Raw genomic sequence first — 13,843 nt, forward strand, 5'->3', positions numbered from 1 at the left:
TGACCACGAGCCCTTAAGAATGCAAACCCATTTTTGGCTTGCTAATTTATTGCATACAAGTGACAATTCTATTGAGTTATTCCAGTTAAAATCCCAAAACCCGCTATGGAAGACCTGACCTTAATGTTCCACACACAGAGTGTAAAATGGAGTCACCCATTCAGGCAACCTCTTTCAAATTTACACTCCCTGTGGATAGGATAGGATAGGATAGGACAGGACAGGACAGGACAGGACAGGACAGGACAGGACAGGACAGGATAGGATAGGATACATAGGATAGGATAGGATAGGATAGGATAAGATAGGATAGGATAAGATATGATAGGATATATAGGATAGGACTGGGCAGGATAGGATAGGATAGGATACATAGGATAGGATAGGACAGGATAGGATAGGATTGGACAGGTTAGGATAGGATAGGAGGATAGGATAGGACAGGATAGGATAGGATAGGACAGGACAGGATAGGTTACATAAGATAGGATAGGATTGGATAGGACAGGATAGGATAGGATCGGGCAGGTTAGGATAGGATATGATAGGATAAGATAGGATAGGACAGGATAGGATAGGACAGGACAGGATAGGATAGGATAGGACAAGGTAGAATAGGATAGGACAGGATATGATAGGACAGGTTAGGATAGGACAGGATAAGATAGGATAGGATAGGATACATAGGATAGGATAGGATAGGACAGGATAGGATACATTGTAGGATAGGATAGGACAGGTTAGGATAGGATAGGATAGGATTGGATAGGATAGGATAGGATCGGACAGGTTAGGAGATGATAGGTTAGGATAGGATAGGATAAGATAGGATGGGACAGGATAGGATAGGATAGGATAGGATACATAAGATAGGACAGGATAGGATAGGATTGGATAGGACAGGTTAGGATAGGATAGGATAGGATAAGATAGGACAGGATTGGATAGGACAGGATTGGATAGGACAGGTTAGGATAGGATAGGATAGGATAAGATAGGACAGGATAGGATAGGACAGGATAGGACAAGGAAGGATAGGATAGTACAGGATAGGACAGGTTAGGATAGGACAGGATAAGATAGGATAGGATACATACGATAGGATAGGATTGGACAGGATAGGATAGGATAGAATCAGACAGGTTAGGATAGGATAGGATTGGATAGGATAGGATAGGATAGGATCGGACAGGTTAGGAGAGGATAGGATAGGATAAGATAGGATAAGATAGGATGGGACAGGATAGGATAGGAGGATAGGATAGGATAGGACAGGATAGGACAGGATAGGATTAGATTGGATAGGACAGGATAGGATTAGATAGGACAGGATAGGATAGGATAGGATAGGATAGGATAGGAAGCTTTATTTCACCACGGAGGCCCAAATCAAGTTGTTCTTCCTTGGGGCTGTGGACATAACACAACATACAAAACATATTAATCAACAAAGTACAAATAAATTATGATTAACATCATCATAAAATTGATATTTTAAACAACAGTTTAAAATACACACTTTAAATGTTATTTTTGAAAATATGTAAGGTCATGGATTTTTGAATGTTTCATCTAAATTGTTCTAGATGATTCCACCTGATAAACTATGTTTCTTATAATCTGTTCTTGGTTGAGGGATCTTAACATTAAATTTACTCTGCGTAGGAGATTAAGGTTATACAAAGAAACGTATAAAAAACGTATAAAAGACGTATAAAGTTGTTCTCTAAAACAGAGTTTTCTCAGTAATCAAATATCGCAGCAAGTGAAATGTTGGTGCATTGGATGTAGCTTAACATTTTTCTTGTGTGTTTATACAAATTTTTAGAATAAATTTGAAAATCCTTCGTTTAAAGCCGTTTTACGCACCATGTTCACAAGATCAAAAACGTGTTCCATGACGTTTTTTTCAAATGTGCGCCTCGTATAAAACCACGCCGAGTGATTGTTTTCTTCTTTTTTGTATTGTACTATAAATCGATTAAAGAAATAATGTTGCCATGGGGAAGAACCAAATACAGTACCGATTAAATTTTAAAAGCCCGCTTTGGGGAACATTTTCGAGAATCTTGTCTGAGAAAAAACTGTTTTGTGAAATTATCGATATCTTGATTACGGGACGTTAATTTAGACATCTGAATACCTACATTATTTCTCAACATTCTGCCAATTGCTATCCCATTTGATTTTCACTCCAAATTGAAGCTAGTATTGCAAAAACGAGGTTTTTCCTCCATCAGTTCGTTCAAAATTTCAGCGCCCGACATGCGTGTTCTAAGAGCCATTAATGCGGACGCGATTGTAATCAAGTAATTGCATCAAATTATAGTTATATATGCGCTTCGAGAACAAGTACTTGCGTAAGCTGATGTATGGCCGAGTGGATAGAACGTTAGACTGGGAATCTGTTATGAACCTTTTTTGTGGGTTCGAGTCCCCGTGTGGCCGAATTTCCTTTTTTTTTTTCTTTTCTCTTTTTTACTTCCTTTCTTTCCTCTTTTCTTTCTCCTTTTCTTTTTTCGTTTTTTTTCATTTCTTTCTTTCTTTCTTCCTTTCTTTTTCGTTCTTTTTATTTCTCTCTATCTTTCTCTCTCTTTTTCACTATTTCTTTATTCTTTCTTGCTCCTTTCTTTTTAGTTTTATTTGATTGATTCGCTGACTGCAGTGAATCGTGATTGATTGTTTTTCACTTTATATAATTCAGAAATTTGTAGGCCTGTTTTGTTGAATATTATTCCCAAATTCGATTTGCAAATGATTGCTTTTTGATATTGTTGTTGATGTTATTGTTGTACCCTATTACATTGTAATCAGGGAAATAGCAGCATTGATTTATTTCATCAAAGATATCAAGGCTATAAATTCAAAATCAACACATTTTCCATGGCGTACCTTGACGAAGTGCCCCAATCAATTTTAAAATTTATAAAATCCTTATAAAAATTGCCGAAAACGGCTTGGGCCCCCCCCCCCCCCGGCATCCGACCTGGCATGCCGCCCCTCATGACACCCCCCCCCCCGCCCCCGCCACCAACTCACGAGCTCCGGGCACGAGCTAAGCCAACTTTCATGTCTTGACCGTTGATCGATATTCTATTGTAAGTAGGCCTACGTCCCGGTACGCTTGTTCATTTTCTGCATGGCGGTTTCTGTTATGATCTTACGCCCCTCTGTTATCAAGCGCATGAAAACTCTCGGCTAACCTTAAGGTAGGTCATGTCTTCCATTATTCCATACAGGGGGTATATGGATTTCAACTGGAATAGCCCATGTATTCTTACCTATTGAGCAACATGCTAACGTGAGTGCCGACTCCACCCTGATCAACTCATTTCTAGAATGCACCATCAACGCCACCAGGTATCTGATCCCCCTAGAGCTTAATATAGTAGCCTGGTTCTTAGTATGGGGTATATAGCCTATACCCACACACATAAACCTCAATGCCCTGATAGCACTCAGCACTATGTGTTCCTTAGGTGATCTTAATAGTCTTACAAGCGGTTGGACTCCATTTGAGTTTGCTATTACGTTTTGCTTGTTATGTGGTCCTTGCGCGAGCACGCCTAATCCTTCTGCACCGATATAATGCAAGATGTCGTTTTCTGCTTGTGCATTTAAGAAGTCTATCAATAAAGTCACACCGATCATTCCAGCCATTGTCCGTCTTTCTTCTATATCTTCTCCGGCGAGCGCCCAGAGAGCGCCTGCCGTACATACTTGAACAGTCGGTGCGCCGCTTCGTTTCAAGAGCTGCATCAAGGGAATCACACCGCCTTCTTCTAAAATGATCTTCTGCGTGTGTGGGTTGTCTTGCGCGAGCATGTGAATGGCGGTGATGGCGTTTAGCTGCAGCTCGGGGCTCTTCTTAGCATTGGCGAGATTGATGAGAGCAGCAGCACCGTTGTCGTCAACAAACATGTCCTGATTATTCTTGTCCTGTTTTACTATGATGCTCACCGCCTTAGTGAGAGACTTCAGCAGCGGCCTGGATGTGTTGTTGTCAAAGATGTTGACGATGGAGGGGAAGCAGCCCTGTGTATTACCTATAGTTTGCCTGTACTCGTTGCTTGCATTGGCTATATTGGCTAGAGTATCTGTCACTTGCACCAGTACCTGCAGAACATAATGTCAAAATTAGTGACCTTACAAAGACCATGTGACCAAGTCTGGTCCATGGAGGCCCAAGGCGGCAAATTTGAAATTGAGAAAAAGGCAAATATAACAGAAAATGAACATCATAAAACTTTAGAACTTTAGAACAAAGTTTGCTAGACCTTTGGTGTTTTCAGTATATGATAGCTTAATGTTTGTACAAGGCAATCATTCTGAAACAAAATTTTCAAACATGCCTCCTTTGGCCTCTATATGGACCAGATCATGTCACATAATGTAGAACTTACAAACATACCCAGTGGTGTGCCCATGATATGGGTCGCTTTGAGAGCGTCAGCCACCTCGATTTTCTCACAAATGATGCCTATTTTCGGCACATTTCAGTCACTCGCCCCCAGAGGTGAACTACTCTGAGTCCCCCCACACCCACCAAAAAAAAAGAATGAGTTGGCAGGTGCCTATACTTTGATCAGCTCGTAATAGGCGGGAAATGTTAGGATTTTACCACTACGCCGAAAAGTAGACCCATGTTACAGGAAATCTGTACCATAAACTAATCAATGGCTAATATAGTTATACTAGGCGGTTACCCATATTTAGCGGTTCTCGGCTGGGCGCGATTACCTGGCTGATGGTGACTGTACCCACCAAGTTTCATGCCTATATGACAGTTTTACTAATTTGACCTCAGATTACCCCTGGTGACCCCAAAATGACCTTCCAAATATTTGGCTCTAAATGTTGACTCTATCCACCAAGTTTCATGTCCATACGACAGTTTTTACTAATTTGACCTCGGATGACCCGTGGGTGACCTCGAATGACCCCAAAATGACCTTCCAAAATTTTGACTCTAAATGTTGACTGTATCCACCAAGTTTCATGCCCATACGAGTTTTTACTAATTTGACCTCAGATGACCCGTGGGTGACCTTGGATGACCCCAAAATGACCTTCTTAAATTTTAGCTCTAAATGTTGTCTGTACCCACTAAATTTCATGCCCATATGACAGTTTTTAGTAATTTGACCTCAGATGACCCCTGGGAGGGGGGCCCAGGGTCAGATGACTTAATGAGCATAAACTTCTTGCAAGGACAGAACTACACCCACCCACGAGTTTGGGCCCCATACGACCTACCACGGCTTCACGCGACAGTTTTTAGTAATTCGACCTCAGATGACCCCTGGGCGGGGGACCCGGGGCCAGACGACTTAACGAACATAAACTTCTTCTTGCCGGGACAGAACTACACCCACCCACCAAGTTTGAGCCCCGTATGACCTACGGTGGCCTCACATTAGCAGTCACAGACAGACAGACAGATCTACAGACAGAGAATAGCGTATTATTATATAGATACCCCTAAATTAAACATACCAGGCGGTCTATATGAATTTCGGAATATTCCTAACAAAGAAAAAGCACTTTTAATCCTTTGTTTCTGCGATTCATGGAAGCCGCCATGATAGCTGCTTGCGAATCCTTTCTGCCACAAGCGGTAGTGTAACCTTTCACACAGACCTCGGCTACCTTCGGCGAAAGCGTGTGTTGGTGTATGGCATTAGCGACCCTCACAGCAATTTTGGTTTTAGTGCTGTTTTTACACTTTTCGTTCTCAAAAGACATTGTTGATCACAAATATTACTTAAAATACATTTTTTTATGTTCTTCTGTAGTTTTATGGGTATAAATTGTCGCGTTTTCTTTTGAACGAATGTTGAATCTGAACTTTGGTAGTATTAAGCCCGTGTCACCAAGTTCACGAGGGGCGAGGCTTGTGGCACAGATTTCGCTGGTTTCAAAATCGGGGTGCCGTTACAGCGTAATAAAAATACACCAGGTATCAATATGGCAGCCACCATGGATTGCAAACTTACCGCTGGTCGTTGAAAGAAATTAAGAATTTCTCCTTTATTTGGACGTATATAAGCTTGGGACTTTTACTGTTCGTTGTTTTTATTATTATTGCAACTATATAGCCATTGATTAGTTTATGGTACAGATTTCCTTTAAGGGTACTATTAGTTGACCTGTCCGGTCTTTATGTGGGTGTTAAAGAAAGTAGACAAAGTATACATGTAGGACTTGCATTAATAATTTGTGATGCTTCTGGAAAGATGTGACAAGAAAATTCTCAAAATAAAATATTTTGATATTAATCGGCGATGTTATAAGGCCCGCCAATTACGAGTTGATCAAAGTATAGCTGTGATGCTGTTGGACCACTCCCCCTCCCCATCACCCCTCCTCCCCACTCAGGATACATACCTGACCTGTACATCATTGTTTTCTTCCCAAAGTTTAACTACGGAAAGGCCCCATTAAGATTATCAACTAAAATTGACACATACTCTTGATTCTAGTAGCAACATTGAACGCCCCCTCCCACCACCCCTCCTTCCCAACCTCAGAATACATACCTCTGCATCATTGCTTTCTTCCCAGAGTTTAACCAGTACTGGAATGGCTTCATTATTCACCATTATTGGCACATTCTCCTGGACTCCAGAGAGATGACACAGCACCTGGGCTGCCACTAATAGCAAGTTAGACTCCTTGCTTTTCAATATTTCCAGGGACACTGGAATACTGCCTTCCTTTACCAGCTGCTTCTTGACTATGTCCACTAGGATGATGTTCAGAATCACCTTTTTCAAGAAAATAAGAAATATGATTTTAGACCATATTTTTTATTTGATTCACCTCAAGATCATAGTGATCATGCTAATTCTCTTTTGTGGTGGTACTGCAAGCGTGCCGACAAAGTAGTAGAAATTGTAGTTGTACGCGTACAAAGTATATCAAAGGAATTGTCACCCTCTTTGAACTATTTTATTGGTTACAAAAAGTAATACATGTATATATCATGTATTGAGCCAATAATAGCCTAATAGTCCATAAGTTAAGGCCAGTGCTGTACACAAAAAGGCCTAACGATCTTAACAAGGCGGTTCTCGAACCACGAGTCTCGCCTGCTTTTGTGACCGCCTGCTTTTGCGATAACTGTTGGTAGAGAGGTAAATGAATTTGGCGGTTATCGGCTGGGCACGATTATCTGGCCGATGGTGACTGTACCCACCAAGTTTCATGCCCATGCAACAGTTTTTACTAATATGACCTCAGATGACCCTGGTGGCCCTGAAATGACCTTCTCAAATTTTGGCTCTAAATGTTGACTGTACCCCTCGTGCTAAGTTTCATGCCCATACGACAGTTTTTACTAATTTGACCTCAGATGACCCCTGGTGGCCTCGAAATGACCTTCCAAAAATTTAGCTTTAAATGTTGACTGTACCCATCAAGTTTCATGCCCATACGAGTTTTTACTAATTTGTCCTCAGATGACCCCTGGTGACTCCGAAATTACCTTCCAAATATTTGTCTTTAAATGTTGACTGTACCCACCAAGTTCCATGTCCATCCAACAGTTTTTACTAATTTGACCTCAGATGACCCTGAAATGACCTTCCAAAAATTTGGCTTTAAATGTTGACTGTACCCACCAAGTTTCATGTCCATACGACAGTTTTACTAATTTGACCTCAGATGACCCCTGGTGACCCCAAAATGACCTTCCAAAATTTGGCTTTAAATGTTGACTGTACCCACCAAGTTTCATGTCCATACGACAGTTTTACTCATTTGACCTCAGATGACCCTGGTGACCCCAAAATGACCTTCCAAAATTTGGCTTTAAATGATGACTGTACCCACCAAGTTTCATGCCCATACGAGTTTTTAATAACTTGACCTCAGATGACCCTGAGTGACCTCGGATGACCCGTAATGACCTTCCAAAATTTGGCAAAACCAAAGAACTATTTCATCAAAGTAATAAATCAAAACAGAAAGATGCTTCCTTTACGAGTTATCACTCATTGAAAGTGCTACTTTGCTATACTTTACATGGAAAGCGACTATCTTAAAGTCGTCATATTTCCTTAATTACATGACCGATCAAGCTGTTATTGGGATATGTGATGCACAGTTGAAAATTAATTATTAAAAGATTTAGTGACCTCAGTTGACCTTTGACCTTGTATGTGACCTTTGACCTCACGAAATTGGAAAAAGTATGTTGCGCTGAAAAATCAAATTTGGCAATACCGAAGAACTATTTCATCAAATAAATCAAAACAGAAAGATGCTTCCTTTACGAGTTATCACTCATTGAAAGTGCTACTTTGCTATACTTTACAAAGAAAGCGCCTATCTTAAAGTCGTCATATTTCCTTAATTACATGACCGATCAAGCTGTTATTGGGATATGTGATGCACAGTTAAAAATTAATTATTAAAAGATTTGGTGACCTCAGTTGACCTTTGACCTTGTATGTGACCTTTGACCTCATGAAAATCTAATCAGGTCGAGTACCTCTGGCCACGCAACTCCCCACCAAGTTACGTCACTGTACCCCATACGGATCTCCAGATAATCTGTTCACAAGGTATTTTGCTTATTACGCATTTATTATGCAAATTAGGTACTTAATTACCATATTTTACGCTCAAAATCTAATCAGGTCGAGAACCTCTGGCCCCCTATCTCCCCACCAAGTTACGTCACTGCACCCCATACGGATCTCCAGATAAGCTGTTCACAAGGGTTTTTTGCTTGATACGCATCAAATACGCATAAATTATGCAAATTAGGTACTTAATTAGCATATTTTGCGCTGAAAATCTAATCAGGTCGAGAACATCTGGCCACGCTTACTCCCCACCAAGTTACGTCACTGTACCCCATACGGATCTCCAGATAAGCTGTTCACAAGGTTTTTTTGCTTGATACGCATCAAATACGCATAAATTATGCAAATTAGGTACTTAATTAGCATATTTTGCGCTGAAAATCTAATCAGGTCGAGAACATCTGGCCACGCTTCTCCCCACCAAGTTACGTCACTGTACCCCATACGGATCTCCAGATAATCTGTTCACAAGGTATTTTGCTTATTACGCATAAATTATGCAAATTAGGTACTTAATTACCATATTTTGCGCTCAAAATCTAATCAGGTCGACACCCTCTGGTCATGCTACCCCCTATAAAGTTTCATCATCATAGCACTTACGGTTCTCAAGATAACGCGTTCACAAGCTTTTTCCGAACACACACACGCACACGCACCCCCACACCCCCACACGCACACCATAGTGATTACTAAGTCTCTCCCTGAACATTCAGGTGAGACAAAAATCAGGGCCATCATCCCTCAGAAGGCCAAAACTTCTCACAGGGGAGAGGGCAGTGACTTAGCCAAGGCCAGGCAGGGGGCAGTAACATAGCCAAGGTCCCCTCTTTGGCTACACCACTACCGGCAGGTACGGTACCAGGGTTGTAGCCACGCTGGTCGGGGCCGACCGGCACGGACCGGCGCCGACCGGCACTAAAAAAAACAAAATTAAAAAAAAAATTGTTTTTATTTTTTTCCCCATAAATGATTTATTCATCATAAAAAGAGTAAAAAACATAAAAAATTTGGGGTATACCCCTTTCCTATTCCCCGATCCCTCATGTTCGCTAAAAGATTGTGCCCCGAGCCAGCACTCTAATTTGATAGTAAAATTAGCCGGCACTCAACTTGGTCTAGCTACAACCCTGTACGGTACCAAAAGTATTTGGAGGCCTGGTCGGCATCAAGGGTGGAAATAAGTAGGAGACGGGAGCCATTTGGCCAACAGAAACTCTGAAATAGCCCCTGGTTCGGTGCATCCATCTCAATTTTAGTTAACCAAGGGACACTTTTATCAAAAAACTAGCCCCCTGGATAGTGAACCAAAAACTCAAATTCAAACCAACTGGTGCTTATTTTACTCATTCAGCACATCTTTATTTTTATTAGCCCCTTAATGGTGATTGGACTTTGTTCAACCAGCTGCCATTTTTATGTAAAAGTAGCCCCTGGTCCATCACTCCTTATTTTGGGGCCACTTTTTATAGCCAACCTGGTTCAAGCTCTCTTATTTTCACCCTTGTACGGCATCATTTTGTACTCACCTTGAAGGCATATATCTTGGCCTTCTCTGAACACATTGATTTGATAGCCTTCATCAGGATTGGTATGGCATTGTTCTCTACCAATGGTTCCCAGTTGGGATTCGTTTCACCCTCCTCCAAAGGCTTGCTCAGCTTCTTCAAGATGCTGCCGGAAGCCTCTGCTTGGTCGTCGCTGTCTGAACTGACAAACTTGAGAAGCTTCTGCCACACGGGTAGATCTTTGTGATCCATTTTGATGAAGTATTCAATAATTTCTAGATATCCTTTCACTGCAGCCATTTCGATGACGCCAATGTTCTGGTGATTGTAGTAACGAAGATCGCCACCTACAATGTATATTAAGGAAGTATTGGAGTTAAAACAAAGTTAAGGATGGAGCTCCCGGATAGTTTGTCTGATTATATGAATACTTAGAGCCATAATGTGACTTATGGTCATGTCTTCCATTGGGGTACATAAGATCTTTTCCACTGGAATAGCCCAATGCAGGGCATGGAAAAGGGTAGGAATATGGAAATGCAGGCATGAAAACTAGTCTTGGAAAAAAACACTGAAAACCATGTTTTTTACCATTTTCTATGAATTTAATTCAAGAATAGGCAGAAAAACACTGAAAACAATAACAAAAAATGCTGAAATCAGCTAAAACGCTAACATTTTTCATGCCTGAAAGTGGCAGGTAATAAAGAATGAGATGACTTGCAAAATGCAATATTGCTGGACATGTCATTTTGTTTAGTTTCTAAATTGCAAAAATAATTATGCATCTGGACAGGCTATTGTTGTAGCCTGTCCACAAAAGCTTCTAAATGTAATAACCATAATAAACCATTTTACCATGCAGAAAATGTCTGACATGTTCCCAGAAAGATAAAAATATTGCGACAGCCTGTTACAATTCTTACCTAACTCCACAATGCACTGAACGGTATCCAGCTTTCCACTTTCCACAGCAAGCAACAGGGGGGTCATGTGACGATCATCATTGGTTGGGAATTCCAGCTGATCTTCGCTGGCGCTAACAAATCTCTGGATTGATTTGATCATGCCGTGCATAGCGGCATGATGGATGTGGCTCCATCCGTTCTCGTCCAGGTCATTCATGATGGCGCGCTCTTTTGCAAATTCGTCGCTCTCTTCGTCGAAACGATTTGACCTGTAGAAAGCAGATAAGGTTGAAGATTACATGTATTTCTTAATACTTTTTTTTTGCATTTGAAAATTGATGATGATTAAGTGACTGAAGGATTGCTTGAGAAGTCTAGCCACAAATTTGCCCACAGATAGCTTCACATTCGAGGATCAAGACTATTGCATTTGAAATCTAGTTGAAATCATTGAAGCATGACACCGTGTAAAGCAAAGGAAGTTCAGATTATTTTAACAGTAAGGGGAATCAAGACTTGTGCCCCCCCACTTTTGAAAACCTCATGGACACCACTGCTACTCAATACATGTAAATGTTCACCTTTTGGTCAAATGTACATACATGTATACATATGGAGAACTCTATTTTCCTCCCTAGTGATTTAATAATTTTGAGACAACTGCTGATCAAAAACTTACGTAAGAGAAAAACTAATTTATGTTCAAATTAATTTCAACAAATCATTGTTTTGCACAGGAGACATAAGGCTAATGAAAGTTGATTTCAAGCTTCTCGTCACCCGCCCGCATGATTACCTTTTCCAATTTGATCAAAACTTTCATTATTTTCAAAAAAGTCTATTATCTGAAAATTGAGATGGAAAACCAAATTTTAAACTCTCAAAATGTCTGACATCCTCTGCTGATCACAATCAGCAGTTTTTCTTAGTTGTAGGGGTAGAGGATATGTAGTAAATAATGAAAATTTAAGGATTACATGTACCTTGAGACGGTCTTTCATCAACAAGTAATAGCCATATATAAATGAAAGTTTTGACAATAATGAAATTTTTCAAAATGAAACCATGACCTCATATTTCACCAAACAAAATGTGACAGGCAACTAATCATTTCATTTCATTAGCCTCAAGGTGAAGTTCGAAAAAAACAATTAAATCAATCATAAATATCAATAACATTATGTACCGGGGTACATTTCATGTAGGATGTTGAAAAATGATTTTTTTTTCTTTCTGAAAGCATCATTATTAGATAATGTGATTCAGGGACTGCCTTTTGAGAGGAGTGAGAGCAATCACTCCTCTACAGTTCTTCTTAAGTTGCATTTGCAAGAGCGATTTATAGCTCCTCTAGATGACTCGTTAAATTCTGTACATGCTTTAATGGCCACAAGTGCTCTGAGGTGCTCTTCTGGTCTCTTCAAGAAGAGTTTTAGAAGAGCATTCTACAGCTCTTTTATCATTTTCAAAAGGTAGGCCCCCTATTCCCTGGTGATTATTGTTGACCACAGAAATTGTTTTTGGAAATGGGACAACTTTGAGAGGGCAGAGGGGTGAAAAAAATTCCTCTATTCACAGATTTTTGAATTTTTCAAATCAACCAAATCTATCATCAAGTTATGCAAAAGAAATGTTTTATAATTTTAGGTGGGTATTTGTTTTGAACCCTGTATCATGTCGTCATGTGGAAACTAAGTACAGCAATCTTTTCTTTTAGACCATCCGAGCTAGATTAAACTTACGAATTTATCAAATTAAACTTGTCAAAATCCATGTTTTTATCCCAATTTTTGACATTATAAAAGAGCTGTGCAAAACCAGTGATGCAAACTCCCAAAACTTTCGCGTAGCAAGAGCACTTGATGTACCGGTATCCTCGTTCTGACGGTAACTTACGCTCGTGTATCAAGCATTTTCAAGCACGATTGAGTTTTTTACTGAGTGACGTAATTCTGCATGTATTCAAGATGGCCGGTAAATTTCTCAAAAAACGCAATGTATTTTTCTTCAAAAAATAACCCCATTTCACAAATTCTTTGCCACTTTCCACTCATCTGATCATCTTTTTATGTGACGGAAGTGATGCTGAATTTATGAAGGTATGTATGTTCCTTGCTTTTCTGATAATTTGTAAATATTTTTTGAGACAAAAACTTCTTAGCAGAATAGCTGTTTTCAATTGTTTTCAAAACGTTGTTTTAGCCTTTTTTTACCCCATAATTTTCCTCATTTATCGAAGCCCTGCCATCCGTCCAATACCTTGACTTCAAAGTGTTTGCATTTGGTAACTGTATATCTGTGATGCAAAAGTACACCTTGCTTGACGCAAAAGTAATAATTTAGTCCCTCTATAGCGAGGGTGGTCTAAAGGAAAAGATCACCGAAAGTGCATAGATTTCTTGTGATCAACATTACTAACACTAGTATCAGATTTACACACTTTTATTTACTTACCCATACATTTTGATGCTGTTTTGACTTTTCCTAATATTGTTGAACTTGAAGGGTTCCTAGTTTTACTTTTAGTATTGCTGATTTATTACTGTTCACAAGTTACACTGCCTGCAGCTGCAAGCTTACATGTACTTCAAAAGTGCAAAACATAAAATCCTCTTGTGAAATATTACAATACATGATAAGTGATGCCAAAACAATCACTTCAATCAAATTTCAATCACTGAATCAGATATCAGGCAAGTTCAGCTCACACAACATCAAAATATTCTAAAATTCAGAATTAACATGCAAATGCAATATCATTTTATGAAGCTAGTCCCTCCGTCAAGGAACCATGTATACATGAATCTTCCAGCAAAGGTAATCCCCATAATAATCC

The 13,843-nt window shown here is 39.9% G+C and overlaps 1 protein-coding gene across 1 annotated transcript in view; it reads right to left on the bottom strand.

Moving 5' to 3' along the window:
• LOC140146719 (uncharacterized) overlaps positions 1-13,499 on the bottom strand; it is a 33,030-nt gene extending 19,531 nt beyond the window's left edge. The window contains 5 exon segments of the mRNA XM_072168591.1: positions 3,282-4,116; positions 6,540-6,767; positions 10,121-10,446; positions 11,026-11,276; positions 13,462-13,499. Of these exon segments, the coding sequence (XP_072024692.1) occupies positions 3,282-4,116; positions 6,540-6,767; positions 10,121-10,446; positions 11,026-11,276; positions 13,462-13,469 (1,648 nt within the window). The 5' untranslated portion in view covers positions 13,470-13,499.
• Between the last annotated feature and the right edge of the window lie 344 nt (positions 13,500-13,843).

This window comes from Amphiura filiformis, chromosome 2 (genome assembly GCF_039555335.1).
Source record: "Amphiura filiformis chromosome 2, Afil_fr2py, whole genome shotgun sequence".
In the NCBI taxonomy this organism is placed as follows: domain Eukaryota; kingdom Metazoa; phylum Echinodermata; class Ophiuroidea; order Amphilepidida; family Amphiuridae; genus Amphiura; species Amphiura filiformis.